Source organism: Uranotaenia lowii, chromosome 2 (assembly GCF_029784155.1).
Source record: "Uranotaenia lowii strain MFRU-FL chromosome 2, ASM2978415v1, whole genome shotgun sequence".
In the NCBI taxonomy this organism is placed as follows: Eukaryota; Metazoa; Arthropoda; class Insecta; order Diptera; family Culicidae; genus Uranotaenia; species Uranotaenia lowii.
This window is the reverse complement of record NC_073692.1, coordinates 292179153-292197350: the sequence shown is the minus strand read 5'-3', so window position 1 is coordinate 292197350 and position 18198 is coordinate 292179153. Positions and strand designations below refer to the sequence as shown.

Below are 18198 nucleotides of genomic sequence, written 5' to 3'. Positions count from 1 at the left end.
CTGTTGAATACAAATACTTATTGACCCAATTGGACCAGAACAAATATCAATTTTTTCTTTTGTCACCTCCCTTTAGAAATTTCTAAAAAAAACCCGAAGGGGGAATAAATAAAATTTGATGTATTTTATGAAAATTTTGAAAAATTTATCAAATATTCGAAAGATTATTAGAGCAGAAAACAGATTGTGGAAGATGGAAGTTTTATCACCTTTTGTTTTCTTGATTTTATTGAATTGTTCGATAAAAAATCACTTGATTTATAGGTTTTGTGCAATGATATTATTTGCAATTTAGTTGCACAAAATCTTTCGTGAAATTTATCCCAATTTATTTGTTTTTAGCATTATTTTTTATTTTCCCCTCCTCGTGATGTTCCAATTCCGAGTGGCAAAAGATGGATTTGAAATTAGTTCCGCCCCTATCAACTTAAAAAAAAAACCACGAGTAATTTTGGATTCTGAGAAAAAAAAAAGATATGTAATTTTTTTTGCTATCGAAACCTGCAAAAATCGGGAATTTAAACAAAATTTTAAAGAAAAATCAAACTAAATTAATTTTTTTGATATTTTTAAAACCGTAAGTCAAATCATTTCGCAGTCTTCAACAAATTTGCTGAAAAAAAATTAAAATCTTCAATATTCAATATTCAATATTCAATAACATTCTTTAATGAGGTCAGAAGAAGTTGTAATCTTATTTTTTTTTTAATTTCTATACCATGTAGAATCCAATTTTTTAAAGCGTTATCCGTGAAACAAGAATATCTTGACAATATCGGAGTCCTTGATTGAAAAAAAGGGTATTAAATTGATTGAAAATCAGCTTTTTTTCAGCTCAGTCATTAATCAAGAACAAAAATATTTCACTTCATCATACAATTTTAACATTGTTTGAAACGAAAAACCACGTCTTAACTACCTCCTATATAACGTTTTTCCAATAAATAGAAAAAAACCATAAAAAGCTTAAATCATACAAAAAAGTCAAAGATCTTGATGATTATGGGAAATTGTAACTGTAAACAAGTGACATGCATATCAACTTATTGATATTTCATGTTTTTGGTTTAGTAGGGACTGCTATTTTATGATCATTAACAACCTATCATAGAAAAAAATCGTGAAATAAATTTAATTTGAAATAAGCTTCGCGGGCCGCACAAACATGTCTCGAGGGCCGCATGCGGCCCGCGGGCCGCGGGTTGCTCACCCCTGCTTTAGAGGAAGATTTTTTATCATTGTGCCCTAAAAACTGAAACCACCTAAAAATAGTCTATACACGCAGCGAAAAAGTTTTTTATTTCAAAGGAAAGTGCCGCAAAAACAAAGGATTTTTTCCTTTGGTTTTGGGACAAATAAAAATTCTTTTGGTTCAAATACATTTTCCTTTGTTTCAAAGAATTTTTCTTTTGAAAAATCTTTGAATCAAAATCTTAATACTTTGAAACAAAAAACAGTTTCATTTGATACAAAGTTGTTTTCGTTTGCCACAATGTTATTTAGATTTAGATTCAAAAAGATTGGTTCATGGAACCATTTTCCATTCATTCCAATTGGTGGACATATTTCCTGTTGCTTTGAAATTCCTATTAGGAATTTCAAAAAATAAAAAGAAAGAAATTTATATGTTAAATTTATATTTATTTACAACAGATGAAACACTTGGCCACAAACTAGTTCACTAAAATTGATCCGGTCCAAATTTTTGTCGACCTGACCGCTGGATTTGGAGCGGTGTCATCGTGCCCAGCTTTCATCTCGGTTGAGGCATCCACGGAAACCATCCTTCGGCTCTGGTTCTGTAAAAACGCAATCACTTATAGAAAATCTTCAATATTCACTCTTTAATTAACATACTTACCATACTTCATCCTGAATCCTTCTAATATAGCTAACTCTGACCTACACTTTCACACGACCGGCCAAACTTGATTCGATTTTTCGGTTTTGTATTCTTCTTGCAAGGCAAATCAAAATATCTTTTGAATCAAAGGCTGAAGTTTTTATTTTAAGGAATCATTTCTTCAAGTTAAAAACATTTTCCTTTGGTTTAAAAAAAAGTTGACTTTGTTTTAAAAGAAATAAGCTCAATTAACATTTATTTAGAATCAAAGTATTTGCATAAATTCAAAATCCAAAAATATTTAGTTCAAAGAATTAATTCTTTGTTTCAAAAAATATTTTTTTGAATCAAAAACAAAAGTTTTTGGTTCAAATAAAACAGGAGTTAGATTCAAAAAAATGAATGTTTTGAAACAAAATCATTTTTGTTTTGGTTCAAAAGCCTAGTTTTCTCTGCGTGTATTTGTACATAATTGACACCGGATGAGGATTAAAAATGAAAATTAGCTCATGCCACAATAATCTACATTTATTTCTCAAAAGACTATTTTTTCCAGTGTGCAACATGATTTTTATGTTGCAGTCAAACAGCTGATTTTTCCAGCTCCGCAGTATCCATTTTTCGTAAAAATATCAACAAAAAATTTATTTCGGTAAATTTTAATGCAGAATTTTTAAAATTTTGGTTACTTTTAAAGGAATCAGTGATGTTCAACTGCCAACTTTCAATTTTATCGCGTGGCTTATGATGTAATCAAGAAGATAACTGAACAGTAAGTAAAAAGCTAGTTTTAAGTATTTGTGTTGTAATCCGTTACTAAATTTGTCACCAGTGCAATGTTTCATCAATCTTTTAAGCGTCTAATCGAAATAACCCTGACCGACTTCCTTGTCGAATAACTACCCCTGGAGTGGTACCGAAATTGGCTATTTTCATGAAACGAATCCTCCCGATCCCGCTTACCTCACCTCATCGATTTTTATCATCATTATCATTCATTGCAAACGGTCCATTACTAGCCACGGCGGCTGGATCGAACCTTGAAAGTCGTAGAAGTTGCAAACGCATGAATCGGGGGCCCCGAGGTGGCCGCCAAGACGACCCTCAGGTGCTGATTCGTCGCTACAACCGGCAACGGGACATGTCCGAATCGTGCCGCAAATGGCAACGGGTCTCTACAACGTCTGCCAACGACATCCGGGGACCGGACGATGTCCCGTTTACGCTGATGAGCTACAACATCCTGGCCCAGGATCTGCTGGAAATGCATCCGGACTTGTACAACAATCACGATCAGGCTGCCCTATCCTGGGCTCATCGATACGATCGGTTGATAGCCGAGATAAACTTGGTCAAACCGGATATTTTGTGTCTGCAGGAGCTGCAAGAAGATTGCAAGGAACAGTTCGCTGCCGGTTTGGAAAACTTCAATTTTGAAATGATTTACAAACAGCGCACGGGTGGAATGAAGACCGATGGCTGTGCTATCTTCTATCGAGCAGACATGTTTGAGCGGATCAACTATCAGGACGTGGAGTTTTATCAACCGCATGTTGAGGTTTAGTCCATTCGTAACCGTTTATGATCAAAGGTTTTTAATGATACTTTCGTTTGTTCTAGTTCCTAGACCGCGAAAACGTTGCCATCATTGTCAAGTTGGCTCTAAAATCCAACCCAAGTCAAACACTGGTAGTTGCGACGACCCATTTGCTGTACAACCCACGCCGTCAGGACGTTCGACTAGCTCAGGTTCAGGTTTTGCTGGCAGAATTGGATCGACTTTCATTCATCGGATATTACGACAACGGGAAGCCAAAATACGCTCCAACGATTGTGACTGGTGACTTTAATCTGCAACCTTACTCCGCTCCGTATATGCTTGTCACCACCGGATTTCTACAGTACGAAAATTTGAATAGAAAAACATTGGAACCCTGTGAGTCTAGGTACGAGCCACCCTTTGGAAAGACTCTTCTATCGCCAAAATTAGGGATCACGGATGATTGCCGACATGAGTGCCTTGGCAATGAGCTAGATGAAAGCTATTGTAATGCCGTAACGAGGGTAAGTGTCCTTTTAATGATAAAAGTTCTGAAAGCACAAAACTGTTCAAATTCTTCTTTATCGTTCCAGCTTCATCATTCCAGTCAACAACCGGAAACCCCTCCACCGAGCCCAACCTCCGTATCGGCTAGCAAATTCGGCAATGGCATCCTGCGACATCAGTTCCAATTTACGTCGGCCTATCGGCACAATTTGGATCAACCGGACGAGGAAGCTTCGACGTTCCAGACCCAGTGGATAACGGTGGACTATCTTTTCTATACCAGATTTCACCACCCGAGCAAGCGACGATTCATCGGAGGCGACCTGCAGCTGATGGCCATCTACACGTTGCCAACGGTGTTTCAGGCCCGCGAAATCCGTAACATTCCGAACATGTACTTTGGATCGGACCATTTCTCTTTGGCGGGAAAGTTTCTGCTCAAGGCTCCCGGGGGTGGATGCAGTTCGGGAAGCTAGGGATTGTTTTGACCGTTATTGAGTTTTGTTAATTTGTTTGTTCTTGATAAAAACATGTCGGAATTTTTAGATTATTCAACCTTTTTGTTAACTAGCTTCAGATGACATTCCTCATCATTCGAAATTGTTTTTACTCGTATCATTTCAATGTTATTCAAGAGAAAACCAGCAAATGTTTGAGTTTTTTTCACAGATTTCTTTAATTTTTATATAAATATTTTTTTAGATCATTTTATGTTTATGTCAATAATATTTCGATCAAATACTTAAATAGTAATCGAACGACTCAAAAAAGATTCATTAGAAGTTTATCCTGGATTAACCCTTAACTTTTATAAAAGTGGCACATTTGACTCTCCACAACAGGCAACATCTATGGTCGTTTCTTTCAAAAATGTTTAAATTTGTTGAATTATACTGTTTCGAAGCAATAAAAAGAAACTTTTAGTTTGAACCTTTTAATTGAACGTTTCGTTCAGGTTAACGCTACTTTGACTCGGGGTCGGATAGTAGAAATTACTGGCTAAATGCTCTTTGAAATACTCACCGCCATACTCGTCGTACATCTGCCGATTGATCAAACTGTCGCGGAATGCATCGGTCGTGGCAAACTGACTGGCCCCTTTCCATCCATCCATCGAAGGATTACTGGCCACCCGCAGATTGAACACCGATTGGAATGGAAGCAGCTGCCGCAGTTCTCTGGAAAGACGTTCCTTGAATCCACGTATGTTGGCAGAACCCCCGGTTAGCAGAATGTTTCCGATGAGTTTGACTCGATCTTCGCTATCGAACAATTTCAGCACGTAGTCGATTGTACCGGCCAAACCGGCTTCCTGAATTCCGACCATGCTTGGCTGGAAGAGAATCTCTGGCACACGAATGGCTTCAACGCCGATGTGCAGCTGATGGAACTCGGCAATGTTCCCAACGGAGGTGGAAGGTTCCACGTAACTACTGTCGTGTTGCTTCAGAATCTCTTCACACTCAAGCAGTTTCTCATTTTCCGCCTCACTATCGCTGTCGCCTTGAAGAGAAGTTAACGTAGACTTAATAATATAGATTTAAAAACACAGAAATTCAAAATTACCTTCTCGGCTGATGGATTTATAAACGTCCCAATCTTCGTCCCGCATTCCGAAGTCGTCGACTCCTTTCTCCTTTTTGGCTAGGTGCGATATGATTCGCATCCGCTCCTGGGCAGCTGCCGTTCGCCGTTTGGCCAAATCTTGGCGGCGCTGTTTACGTATTTGTTTCCGATCCAGAATTTCGTCTCGTCGCTTCCGTGTTTCGACAACCCAGTCAGCAAGTGATAAGTGTGCAGGAGGTTGCAACATTGGACACACCTTTTCCTCGATTGCTGGCCCAGCTTGCTGTTGGGCCGTCATCTTCTGGGTAGTCTTCACAATCCTTTCCCTCAATGTTATAATAGTTTTCTTGAACTCGTCAATACTTTTCACGCCGAACTCTTGAAGCGTCAACGATAATTCTTCATCGTCCTCCAGATTGTCTTCCAAGGCTATCATTCGAGTTAGCAGGATCTTATCCTCGGCCAGTTTTTCCTCCCGTTTGCGCATATTAATTTCCGCCAACCGACGGGACAGTTCCTTCCGCTTCTCAACTCGCTGTTCTGCCGTTAAAGTGGGTGCTGATACGGTTTGATTATAGTGAAGCTGAATTTTTATGACATTCTGATCGTAATACTCCAATGTTGCCCAATCCTTCAAAGATTCCATATAATCATAAGCGAAGAAACAGTAATTGTGGATCATAGCTTCAGCCCTGCTTAACGTGATGGAATTCACGTGGACCGGATATTTGAGTTGAAGCAATCGGAACATAAAATTGATCATATTGAAACCACCCAGATTAATACGTCTGACTTTGTCCTGTACCATCCTTCCGTTCAAAATCGGAATTACATGTGTAGTATGATAGCCACAAGATATAATCAGTCCATTTTCAACCGCACCATTCAAATCATAGCTGAATAAACTATCCACCCCATAGGAAATCCCGGGAATCGCATAACACTCGAACATCAGTTCCGACATCAACATTCGACTGTAATTAGGATTGGCTACACATTCTGTCAGCAAAATCGGATGAGTTACCGACCCTTCAGTATCAATACCCAACTTCGCAAACAAATAATCCAAAATTTGTTCCTGAACGTGCAAATGCGTAACGACATTACGATCGAATTGCGTCCTCAGTTGGAATCGAACCGCCTCAATATTTACAATATCATTCCCGATTTGAATCGCCGGAACCGTTGCCGCATCCCCGGCGGCATCAGCCTTTGCCTTGCTGCTGCGGTCTTTTCTCGGTTTCGCAAGGACATTTTTGAACTGCAGCGACGGCTCCTGTTTCGAAGCCCATCCCACCCGGCAGTGATAAGAACCGTTGTCGATAATGATGGCGGCATCAGACCGCGCTTCCGGATCCGGGTACAGGTGCACTATGTCCGGTTTCACTTTGATATCTTCGATGTCGAAAAGACTCATTTTTTTATAGAAATTTCCTTCTTCTTCTTCTTCTTCCTCTAGTCGTGGATTTCTTCGAACACGCTAGAAATTATTAAACCATTTACGATTCAAAAATAACCATTTTTGACCTTTTCCCGGGAAATGTCATTTTATGAGTTCTCCATGAGAAGTCATAAAATGACTTCTTGGGGAGAAGTTCGAATATGGTTATTTTTTAACCGAATGGGATTCTGGAGGAGAAGTTGAAAAATGGTTATTCTTCAACCGAAATTCAAATGAGCTGCTTTTTCAGATTCATGAGGATTTCTCAAAAAATTATCAATAACAATCAGAATTTTCCAATTAAATATTCTTATTTATTTGATTCCTAAAAAAATTAAAAAAAATCAACCGAATAGTTGAAATTGCCACCAGCTTTACACCAACAGCAGCCGAATCACCTGGTAGCAGAAGTAAAGTTCCCCCGCGAGCGCAAACCAAACCTTATAAGAAAAAGAGCTCCTGCGGGATGGCCAATACTATCATCGCTAGTCTGCTATTTTTAACGGGGTGAGGGGTGGAGAAAAAGGGCCTGGTGAATAATCTTCGATTGGCTGGTGATGTTTTTTCAAACATACCGGCCCGTTCCAGCTCCTTCCGGATGGTGTTAAAAACGATTCCTTGTGTATTTTCATTTGCTGTGGCTGGAAACGATGAACCGGTGAGCGAGGCCTCGTCCTTCTCAAGTTAGGAGTATGAAACGGAATTGAACCGGATTGATCCAATCGGTACCCTGAAATTTTTTTGTTTATGATGTTGGGATCGACAAATAATTGGAATAAATCTCTTACCTTTCTCCATCTCCTACAAATCCGAAGTTTCCACGATTCCCAGAACCGGTTTTTCGGGAAACTGGATGCTGTTCCGCGGAAGAAATCAAATTGCTTTATGGGCGTCCGGCTGCAATTTGAACCGTTTTCAAAATGGCGATATAGAGAACATCGAATTATTCAACCATTTTCTGGTTTATACTCGAAAACTACCAAAATGGTTAAAATTCTTTCAGGAAAAATTATTGAAAAATAACCATATTGGCAGATTTGAAGTAAATATCATAAAATGGTTATTTAAGAACCATAAATGGTTATAACAAATCGAGCGTGAAGATCCACTGAATGGACCGGTGACTAAGACCATATATCCAGCGTTTTCTGTGACGGCCCACCCCGTCAATATGTTGTCTTCATTTTAATTTTGATGTTCAAATTTTAGTGTTTGTTTGGTTTAGAAATTCAACTACTTCTTTAAGCAATGCTAGGTCTTTCATTTTTAGTAATTCTGATAGGTTTTGGAATTGAAGCTAAATTTAGCTCGAATAGAATTGTAACGGTTACATTGTAAAATAATGTGTTCTGCATTTTCGGGTTGGAGGCATAAATCGCAATTTGGATTGTCAGTAAGTTTCATTTTGAAGAGCCAGTATTTGCTGTTGTCGTGCCCTGACATGAGCCTGTTTATTGTACGTGTTTCTATGTTCGTTAGATCTTTTTTATAGTACCATGGTTTCTCATTAAAGTGGTCTTGAATGTGATAGAACTTTTTCCCTTTTGAGAGATGCTCAGCATAGTTTTTGTACCATTCATTAGTTTTATGATTTTTGAGATTTTTGAAATGTAAGTATGCATCTTTTAGCAGTAGAATATTAGAGAGTTTTCCAACGTCCGCTTTCTCTGCACCTTCTTTGGCCAGTTCATCAGCGATATCGTTTCCAACAAGTCCTATGTGGCTTGGGATCCATTGCACAGTAATATCTTGTTTTTCACAAGCTTCGTTAATGTTGTCAATTATTGCACTGCAGTGTTTTGTATTCAAACTGTTCTCTAGCACTTTGCATGACGAAAGTGAGTCAGTTAGAATGACTGATTTTTGCAGTCCTGAACGTGTGATTTCGTCTACTGCAATACGTATTGCTATTATTTCAGCCGTCATGATGCAGGTTTCTTTTTCGAGTTTAAGAGAGATTTTGCGTTTGTTCGTTTCTAGGTAAATACCTACTCCGCAACTGTTGCTGGTTTTGGATGCATCCGTGTAAACTCGGTGATGGTTTTGATATTTACTAACAAGAATACCCAGCACCGATTGTTTGAGGATTCTGGTGTTCGTATTAGATTTTGTGGTTCGGATTCCTATGTCGGTTGATATCGATACATTTCTTATAGGTGTCTGAATCATGGGACTTATGCTTTCGAAAATTTCTCTATGTTCAAGAAACAGTTGTTCCATGAAGCTTAACTTTCGTAGGTCTCCATTGTAATCAATAACTTTCACAAGTTGACTGTAGAGCGGATTTTTGTAGTAGATGGCCTTTGCTATTTCTTTATTGGCCACGTAGTTGCTTCGGAACTCCCATGGTTCCTGGGCTGCTATCGCTAGAAGAGTGTTTCGAGGTGTGGTTTTGCAACAACCTGTTGACTTTCGTAGGCCTGCATTTAACGTGACTTGAATTTTGTCTTTGTGTGTTTGGCTAGTGTTATTTATTATCGAGGATCCATATTCTGCGTAGCTGCGAAGAAGACCATTATACACAAGAGTCATCGTTTGTGGGTGACCCCCTCCCCGAGCTCCGCTAATAATTTTCAACATTTTGAGTCGTTCTTGTATACTTTGTTGGACTTGTCTTATATGTCCTCCAAACTTAAGAAACCGATCAATTTGGATTCCAAGGTACTTATGAGTCGTTGTTACTTCTAGTTGTTGATTGCCTACGTTAATGTTCAGCTTCTTTCGACCGCCATGAAAAAGGATTACTTTCGTTTTGGTAGGGTTAACTTGTAGATTTAGATTCATGGCCTTTGTCACAAACCTCGTGAGTTGTTGTTGGGCTTTGATTTCTACTTGCTCAATCGTCTTTGCTCTGGTAATCAACGCGAAATCGTCGGCAAACTGTAACAACGTGGTGTTTTCGTCGTCCAATATATGGAGACCTGTGGTGTATAGGTTAAACAGCGTAGGAGACAGCACATCCCCTTGGGGTAAACCATTGCTAATGATTCTAGAAACTTGTTGCTGCCCTACCTGCATGCTTAGCTGTCTGTTTCGCAAGAAGGATTCTACCCAGGTAACAATTTCAAATGGAAATTTCTGGAATATCATTATTTCTACTAGTTTGGTGGTTCTTATAGCGTTGAAAGCATTAGATAAATCTATAAAAGTAGCTGTTGTAATAAATCCTTTTCTCTTGTTTTCCTTGATGGTTGTGACGAACGTCTCGGACGTGTCAACGCACCTTAATCCAACACACACTTACACTATTTAAAACATACCGTAGCGTACCTTTATTCTAAATGTCAAAAAACAGATCGATGTAAACCACTTCCTCTTGCAAAGTCTTTATGACAAAGCGTGTCTTAAGATCGTTCGCGATTATTGTAATCGATAGAAATTTACGGATTTAGAGGATTAAGCTGTGCTGTGGTTGCAGATACTCTTTCAAGCGAACAATCATTGGTAGTAGAGCATAGGTAACTAGAGTTTAAAATATATATTACACCTTGAAAAGACATTTAGAAAATTCGTAATTTATAGGTTAGAGGTGATTCTCGACCACATTTCGTAGCATACCCTGTTATTCCGGACACTAAAGTGACCACTCTTCACAAAAGGTAACTGAAAAACAAAGAAGGAATTTGAAAAAGAAATAATAGTTTGTTTCCGAATGATAGGTGAAAAGAGTTAAAAACAACAAAATCATACCCAGCTCAAATTCGAAGAATTAAACTAAAACACAAACGTACACACAAAACTTTCGGAGCTCCATTTAGCAAAAATTCGCTGTTACTTTCCGTTAGCAAAAATATTTTTTTACTTTCGAGTTAGCAAAAAACTAAATTTACTCAATTTTAGTAATAAGAAAGTTAATCTTGCTTGATTTTAGTAAAAGTAAGGTTTTCTAGCCGCTTTGTTCATAGACAGCAGCCGCCGTCAGTTGGGAGAAGAACAACAAATCGAATTGATCAGTGCGGTTCCGATAATTCAATGATTGCGGTTCGTTTGGTGGCTAGTTCAACGTAAAAATTGTGGTCAAATAGACACCGGATGCGTACAGGTAAGGGCCGATCTTGAAGTGTACCGATTTTCCGATTGTGAAATTCCAAATTGTTTGTTTTTCCTACCAGGTTGCAACTGCCGGTAAACACGACGGTTTTCTTTTTGCAACAGTCTGGAAATAAAGAGTGGCCACAACTGGCATGTCAACGCGCTGCATCCGACACAACCCAGGTGCATTCGTTGATGAGGGTCGGCCCTTGGCATTTCGCTCGCCGGAAGGTGCGTTCAGGAACGGAACGAATTACTTTCAATTCAACGAAAAGTGGTAAATGAACTTCCGAAAAAATGTGAAAAATAAATTAAAAGTGAAATTATTCGTGCATTCTATTTAATGATCAAGCATTCCCTTCGAATTAGCAGAGAAAAAACTATAAATTTTGAAATTTCAGATCCGGAGCTCTTTTCTACCGGTTTTGCTAAAAAAGTGAGCAAAAATTGCGGCGGCTAAATTTTTCTCTCGTTTGCTAAAATTTCAGTTCGAAAATTTTGCTAAATTGATTGCTAAGTTTCTAGCTGGTCAAATTTGAGCAAATTTTTGCTAATTTCCGGCCTCGAAAATTTTGTGTGTAAGTTAAACTTTTATTATATAAATCTTATTACTAAACAAACCGGATTATATGTACCACAGGAATTTTTTAACCGATCAGCGGAATAAATCAAATCGGTTCAACAAATCGGAACATATTGTTTTTTTTTCTTGTTCTATCCAGAACAATTTAAAAAATTCGTTTTCGAGCTGGAGATTCATCTTACCGGAATGGGCAGGAAGAATAAGAAGAATCGTTCAAAAAATCACAACTGCACTGTTTGCCACAATGAGGACACCAGCAGGATGGTGCAGTGTGATAAGTGCCACAACTGGAATCATTTTGAGTGCGCAGGAGTGTCAGAGGATGTCGAGAACCGTTCTTGGTACTGCCACGCTTGTATACCGAATAATCCTGCTTCTGCGAAATCAAAAAGTAACGTTCGGATTAATAGCAAACAAACGGAATGTGCTGGAGACTACCCTAACGGAGAACCGACTAATTTGGAATCTACGGCAAATTCATCGTCGTCTGTCAACTCGTACAGCACGCCACAGCGTTGCCATAAACAACCGCCTAATATATCGGAGGAAGTCGAATTGCAGCTCCGTTTGTTGGAAGAACGAAAAGCTTTGGAAACCAAGTACTTGGAGCAACGATTCGAAATTCTCATGAGGGCTGCCAGAAGTTCTTCTATGCCAACTGAAGAACCCTCATCACTAGGTATTCCAAATCATCATTCGTCACCAGTTGAACAACCGCATTATCCGCTCGAACAACCGCATCATCCGGTCGAACAATCGCACCACCCAATGCCTGGATCAATGGCTGGTTTCGATCCCATGTTACTGAATCGCAGCCAAGTAACAGCTCGTCTAGCTGTTTCAAAGGAGTTACCCTCGTTTAGTGGTGATCCGGAAGAATGGCCGCTTTTTTTGGCTACTTTCGAAAGTTCGACAAAAATGTGCGGTTATACAGCGGAGGAAAATATTCTGCGTTTACAACGTTGCCTTGGAGGGAAGGCTAAAGACTCTGTACGAAGCCAATTACTACATCCTTCAAATGTGGACAGTGTGATTGCAACTCTGAAAATGCTCTATGGACGTCCAGAGTACATCATCAACACTCTGATTCAAAAGGTACGGTCTTTACCGGCACCGAAAGAGGATAAGCTTGAAAGTCTTGTTGACTTTTCGATTGCAGTTCGTAATTTGGTAGCTACAGTGAAGGCCTGCAAATTGGATGATCACCTTTACCATGTATCTTTGCGGCAAGAATTGGTAGAGCGTTTGCCATTTATGATAAAATTAACCTGGGGTGTTCATATACAAAATATCGAACGAGTTACACTCGATGATTTCAGTGATTGGTTGTATAGTTTGGCACAGGCAGCCAGCGCCGTAAACGTTAAACCTCACCCGACTATTTCTGAACCTAAACGAAAGGGACGCAAAGAAGACGGTTTTCTATATGCTCATCGGGAACCATTTCCAACACCAGAACCACAGGTGTTAACATCCAAGAATGACGGTTGTGTAATCTGTCAGCAAAACTGCGGAGCTGTAGAAAAATGCTCAGTATTTACACAAATGAATGTATCATCTCGTTGGGCAGCCCAGAGAAATTTGAGTTTGTGCAGGCGTTGTTTAAAGATACACGGTGCTTATTGTAGACGTAACGTGTGTTGCGGCGTGAATGGTTGTACTCGCAAACACCACCCACTGCCGCACAATGACACTTCTTCTAAACCACAACTTGTCGCTCCCAATCCCGAACCACAGCCTGTCGCTCCCAATTCCGAACCACAACCTGGAACATCAAGCAGCCATGTCGTAGAGATGAACCTCAACACACATCGCAGTACATATCAGCAAATTTTGTTCCGCTACGTTCCTGTGGTTCTATATAACAATGACATCGAAATCCATACCCATGCTTTCTTAGATGATGGATCGTCGTTAACGCTTCTCGAAGAAGACTTAGCTGAAGAACTCCAGTTGGAAGGGATCTCCAGCCCGTTATGCCTTCACTGGACAGCTGATACTTATCGATACGAAGATGCTTCTCGATTGGTTTCGGTACAAATCTCCAGTGTTTTGAATCCGGCAAATAAAATCAGGTTGTCTGAAGTCCACACAGTGAAGCAGTTGAAACTCCCACCACAATCACTCGATTTTAATGAAATGACTAAGCAGTATCACCACTTGCAAGGTCTTCCAATCAATTCCTACCATAATGCCCGTCCGAGGATCCTGATTGGTATAAACAACGTCAGAGTTACACATTCTCTCGACAGTAGAGAAGGTAAGATCGACCAACCAGTAGCAGCAAAGACACGGCTGGGTTGGGTTCTCTTCGGCAGAAATTCTGGTTCCCCACAAACAGCAAACGATATGTTCCAATCTAACTTTCACGTCGGCACCCAATCTGAAAATAATGATTGTGATCTCCATAACTTCGTTAAGTATTTTTTTACTCTCGAGAGCTTGGGAATAGCTAAATCAGAGCAACTGCCTATGTCCAAAGAAGAAGAACGAGCGTTCGAAATGATGCGTTCCCAGATAACGTTTCGTGATGGGCGATATGAAATGGGACTGCTTTGGAAATACGAAGACGTGCGTACGCCAGATACTAAGTACACAGCCATGAAACGCTTTCACTGTTTGGAAAGAAGGATGAGGCGTGACCCACTACTAGCAGAAGCTCTTAGAACGATGATTAAAGACTATGTCAAAAAAGGATATGCCCGCAAGCTGACTGAAGCTGAAGCTAATATTCCCCGAAAACGTAAATGGTACCTCCCAATGTTTCCTGTATTCAACCCAAACAAGCCCGGCAAACTCCGCATCGTGTGGGATGCCGCCGCAGCTACAAACGGTATTTCGCTTAATTCTCTCCTCTTGAAAGGACCCGATCAATTAACGGAATTACCAGCTGTGTTGTACAAATTTCGCGAGCACCTGGTGGCCATCGGAGGAGACATTCGCGAGATGTTTCACCAGGTGCTCATCAAGGAGGACGATCAACACTGCCAACGATTCTTATGGCGCGAACACGAGCACCAAGAAAACCCGGATGTATACGTTCTTTGCGTGATGTCATTTGGAGCTACATGTTCTCCCAGCTGTGCGATTTTCGTAAAAAACGAAAATGCCGATCGCTTTCGCACACACTATCCAGCAGCTGTTGACGCAATCAAAGGTCATTATGTCGATGATATGCTCTTGTCCGTAGAAACGGAAGAAGAAGCTATAAAAATAGCTAAAGAAGTCCACTTTATACATTCAAGTGGTGGCTTTGAGATGCGGAACTGGATTTCAAATTCATCCAGTGTACTCGCAGCTTTGGGAGCAAAACCCGTGTTAGAAAAAAATCTCGATATCGCTACTGAGGTAGCTAACGAAAAAGTTCTCGGAATGTGGTGGGCAACTAAATCCGATATATTTTCTTACAAGGTCTTTTCCAAAAGAAATGAAAAAATATTGCTTCAGGGAAACCGTCCAACCAAAAGAGAGTTGTTGAGTACAATAATGACAATCTACGATCCTCTTGGACTCGTTGCACATTATCTCATGTTCGTTAAAATCCTTCTACAAGATGTATGGAGGACAGGTATCAGCTGGGATGATCCTATTGGTGATAGCGAATTCGAAAAATGGAAAGCTTGGTTAAAATTTCTACCTAATCTTGAGTCGTTGGAAATTCCAAGGTGCTATCGACTCAAAACATCTATCAGCTCTAGCAACATAGTTCAGCTTCACACGTTCGTGGACGCCAGCGAGAATGGCATTGCTGCCGTTTGCTATTTTCGATTCGACGAGCACGGAGTAGTAGAAACCTCGTTAGTTACAGCAAAAAGTCGCGTAGCGCCGTTGAAATTTGTTTCCATCCCTCGTTTGGAATTGCAAGCTGCTGTTGTTGGATGTCGTTTGGCTAAATGCGTCGAGAAAGGTCACACTTACAAAATTTCGAAACGGTATTTCTGGACAGATGCCCGCGACGTACTTTTCTGGTTACGATCTGATCATCGTCGCTACTCCGCATTTGTTGCGAATCGTGTCAGTGAGTTGCTGGAAGAAACTGACCTCAACGAATGGAAATGGGTGCCAACCAAGCTGAATGTCGCTGATGAAGCTACCAAATGGAAGTGCGCACCAAGTTTCGATGGAACCAGTCGTTGGTTTCGTGGTCCTCAATTCCTTTTAGAACCAGAGAGTGACTGGCCAACAATGCCAGAATTGACTTCGACGAAAGAAGAACTTCGTCCTTCCAAATCTTGTTTCCTACACCACATCAGCTCCTACAACGATGGGTGGGAAATACTTCCCTCAAGGTATTCCGATTGGGAAAAGTGGTTACGTGTCACAGCATATGTACAGCGGTATCCTGAAAACATTAGGAAGTATAAATCTGTATAACTGGTCCAGCCACTGGTGAGGAGCTGGCAAAGGCTGCCAATTACTTATACCGGAACGCACAACGTGAGTATTACAGCGACGAGTGGAATATTTTGAAATCGAAAGGTGATATTCCTAAATCCAGTTCGTTGTATAAAATTGAACCATATTTAGATGAATTCGAAGTTATGCGAACTCGTGGACGTTTGAGCGCATTAAAAGGTTTAGATGAGGCTTTTAAACACCCAGTAATACTTCCCGGAAAACATCGATTAACGCTTCTCTTGATCCATAAAATACATTGCAAATTCCGTCATCAAATGCATCAAGCAGTAATTAATGAGGTTCGAAGTAAATACTATGTTCCTAGAATTCGCTCAGTGTATAATAATGTTAAAAAATACTGCCAATTTTGCAAAAATCGTATGTCAAAACCAACACCACCCCGAATGTCGGACCTTCCTCCAGCTCGGGTTGCCGCGTATGTTCGACCCTTCTCCTTCATGGGTGTTGACTATTTTGGTCCAATGCTGGTGGCTGTTGGTCGTCGCGTGGAAAAGCGTTGGGGTGTGTTAGCTACGTGCCTTACAACTCGCGGAGTTCACATAGAAATAGCACATTCACTTACAACTTCTTCTTGTATTATGGCAATCCGAAATGTAATAGCTAGACGAGGTGTGCCTGTGGAAATAATAAGCGATCGAGGCACGAACTTTATTGGAGCAAGTAAGGAGCTAAAGATGGCCTTGGATGGAGTAAATCAGCAGGAATTGATCGCTGAATTTTCATCGGAAGATACTAAGTGGACGTTTAACCCTCCGGCTTCACCCCACATGGGAGGGAGTTGGGAACGGCTCATCCAATCAGCAAAAAGAGTTTTATCAGTCATCTTACCAACACAACGTCTCCCGTCAGATGAAGTTTTGCGGAACGCATTGATAGAAGTTGAAAATATTCTTAATTCACGACCGCTGACCTACGTCCCTATCGACAACGAATCGGAACCAGCTCTTACTCCCAACAGTTTACTTCAAAATTCTTCTACTGGGTGCAAACCTCTAGTGCAGTTCGCCGACAGCGGTAAAGCTCTTCGTAAAACTTGGATGGTGTCTCAAGCGATAGCAAATGCTTTCTGGAAACGTTGGGTGGCAGAGTATCTTCCAGAAATAACTCGCAGAAGTAAATGGTTTTCAGAAGTAGACCCTATTAAAAAGGGTGATATTGTCGTCGTGGTAGATCCTGAGTCACCGAGAAACTGTTGGCCCAAAGGTCGGGTGATCGACACGAAGTTAGCGGTTGATGGTCAAGTACGTTCAGCAGTGGTGCAAACAATGAATGGAATTCTGGAAAGACCGGCTCTGAAACTTGCTGTTTTGGATATCGGTGCAAACGATAGTGACCCAGAAGGGTCTGGTCACCGGGGGGACTGTGACGAACGTCTCGGACGTGTCAACGCACCTTAATCCAACACACACTTACACTATTTAAAACATACCGTAGCGTACCTTTATTCTAAATGTCAAAAAACAGATCGATGTAAACCACTTCCTCTTGCAAAGTCTTTATGACAAAGCGTGTCTTAAGATCGTTCGCGATTATTGTAATCGATAGAAATTTACGGATTTAGAGGATTAAGCTGTGCTGTGGTTGCAGATACTCTTTCAAGCGAACAATCATTGGTAGTAGAGCATAGGTAACTAGAGTTTAAAATATATATTACACCTTGAAAAGACATTTAGAAAATTCGTAATTTATAGGTTAGAGGTGATTCTCGACCACATTTCGTAGCATACCCTGTTATTCCGGACACTAAAGTGACCACTCTTCACAAAAGGTAACTGAAAAACAAAGAAGGAATTTGAAAAAGAAATAATAGTTTGTTTCCGAATGATAGGTGAAAAGAGTTAAAAACAACAAAATCATACCCAGCTCAAATTCGAAGAATTAAACTAAAACACAAACGTAAGTTAAACTTTTATTATATAAATCTTATTACTAAACAAACCGGATTATATGTACCACAGGAATTTTTTAACCGATCAGCGGAATAAATCAAATCGGTTCAACAAATCGGAACATATTGTTTTTTTTTCTTGTTCTATCCAGAACAATGGTGTTTATTAAATAATTAACGCACGTTGAAGTCGAAAGTCTTTGTCTAAACCCAAACGATAACTGAGGTAGTACGGCATGTGCTTCAATATGTTCCTGAATCTTAAACAGAACTGCACTGTTAATTATTTTAGTTAAAGTTGGTACCAGTGAGATTGGTCTTTTCCCTTCAATGGTGGACTGGTCCTTGCCAGGTTTTGGAATAGCGATCACCTTAATTT

At 40.1% G+C, this 18198-nt stretch overlaps 4 protein-coding genes and 2 long non-coding RNA genes across 8 annotated transcripts; 3 read left to right on the top strand and 3 right to left on the bottom strand.

Moving 5' to 3' along the window:
- Nucleotides 1-2410: 2410 nt before the first annotated feature.
- LOC129745650 (protein angel homolog 2) lies at nucleotides 2411-4445 on the top strand. Of its 3 annotated transcripts, none has more exons than XM_055738873.1 (4): nucleotides 2411-2615; nucleotides 2863-3401; nucleotides 3464-3907; nucleotides 3977-4445. In XM_055738873.1, the coding sequence occupies exons 2-4, from the start codon at nucleotides 2910-2912 to the stop codon at nucleotides 4364-4366; spliced, it is 1326 nt and encodes a 441-aa protein (XP_055594848.1). In that variant the 5' UTR covers nucleotides 2411-2615; nucleotides 2863-2909; the 3' UTR covers nucleotides 4367-4445. The 3 variants fall into 3 exon arrangements, with proteins under 3 accessions (XP_055594848.1, XP_055594847.1, XP_055594845.1); XM_055738872.1 differs by having other exon boundaries at nucleotides 2701-3401; XM_055738870.1 differs by having other exon boundaries at nucleotides 2676-3401.
- A 250-nt stretch (nucleotides 4446-4695) lies between these two features.
- LOC129746006 (actin-related protein 5) lies at nucleotides 4696-6908 on the bottom strand. Its single transcript, XM_055739424.1, has 2 exons — nucleotides 5457-6908; nucleotides 4696-5393 (listed from the first exon to the last, which is right to left on the bottom strand). Exons 1-2 carry the CDS (start codon nucleotides 6871-6873, stop codon nucleotides 4825-4827), a joined length of 1986 nt encoding a protein of 661 aa, XP_055595399.1. The 5' UTR covers nucleotides 6874-6908; the 3' UTR covers nucleotides 4696-4824.
- Nucleotides 6909-7189: 281 nt separating this feature from the next.
- Nucleotides 7190-7939, bottom strand: LOC129750042 (uncharacterized). The gene is made up of 2 exons (XR_008738264.1): nucleotides 7686-7939; nucleotides 7190-7627 (listed from the first exon to the last, which is right to left on the bottom strand). It is a non-coding gene; the product is annotated as an uncharacterized LOC129750042 (long non-coding RNA).
- Nucleotides 7940-8287: 348 nt separating this feature from the next.
- On the bottom strand, nucleotides 8288-9915 carry LOC129742779 (uncharacterized). The gene is made up of 2 exons (XM_055734721.1): nucleotides 8554-9915; nucleotides 8288-8344 (listed from the first exon to the last, which is right to left on the bottom strand). The coding sequence occupies exons 1-2, from the start codon at nucleotides 9913-9915 to the stop codon at nucleotides 8288-8290; spliced, it is 1419 nt and encodes a 472-aa protein (XP_055590696.1).
- Nucleotides 9916-10840: 925 nt separating this feature from the next.
- Nucleotides 10841-11252, top strand: LOC129743825 (uncharacterized). The gene is made up of 2 exons (XR_008736691.1): nucleotides 10841-10939; nucleotides 11010-11252. It is a non-coding gene; the product is annotated as an uncharacterized LOC129743825 (long non-coding RNA).
- A 521-nt stretch (nucleotides 11253-11773) lies between these two features.
- LOC129742778 (uncharacterized) lies at nucleotides 11774-15905 on the top strand. The gene is made up of 3 exons (XM_055734719.1): nucleotides 11774-14889; nucleotides 15178-15644; nucleotides 15766-15905. Exons 1-3 carry the CDS (start codon nucleotides 11774-11776, stop codon nucleotides 15903-15905), a joined length of 3723 nt encoding a protein of 1240 aa, XP_055590694.1.
- The last annotated feature ends 2293 nt before the right edge of the window (nucleotides 15906-18198 follow it).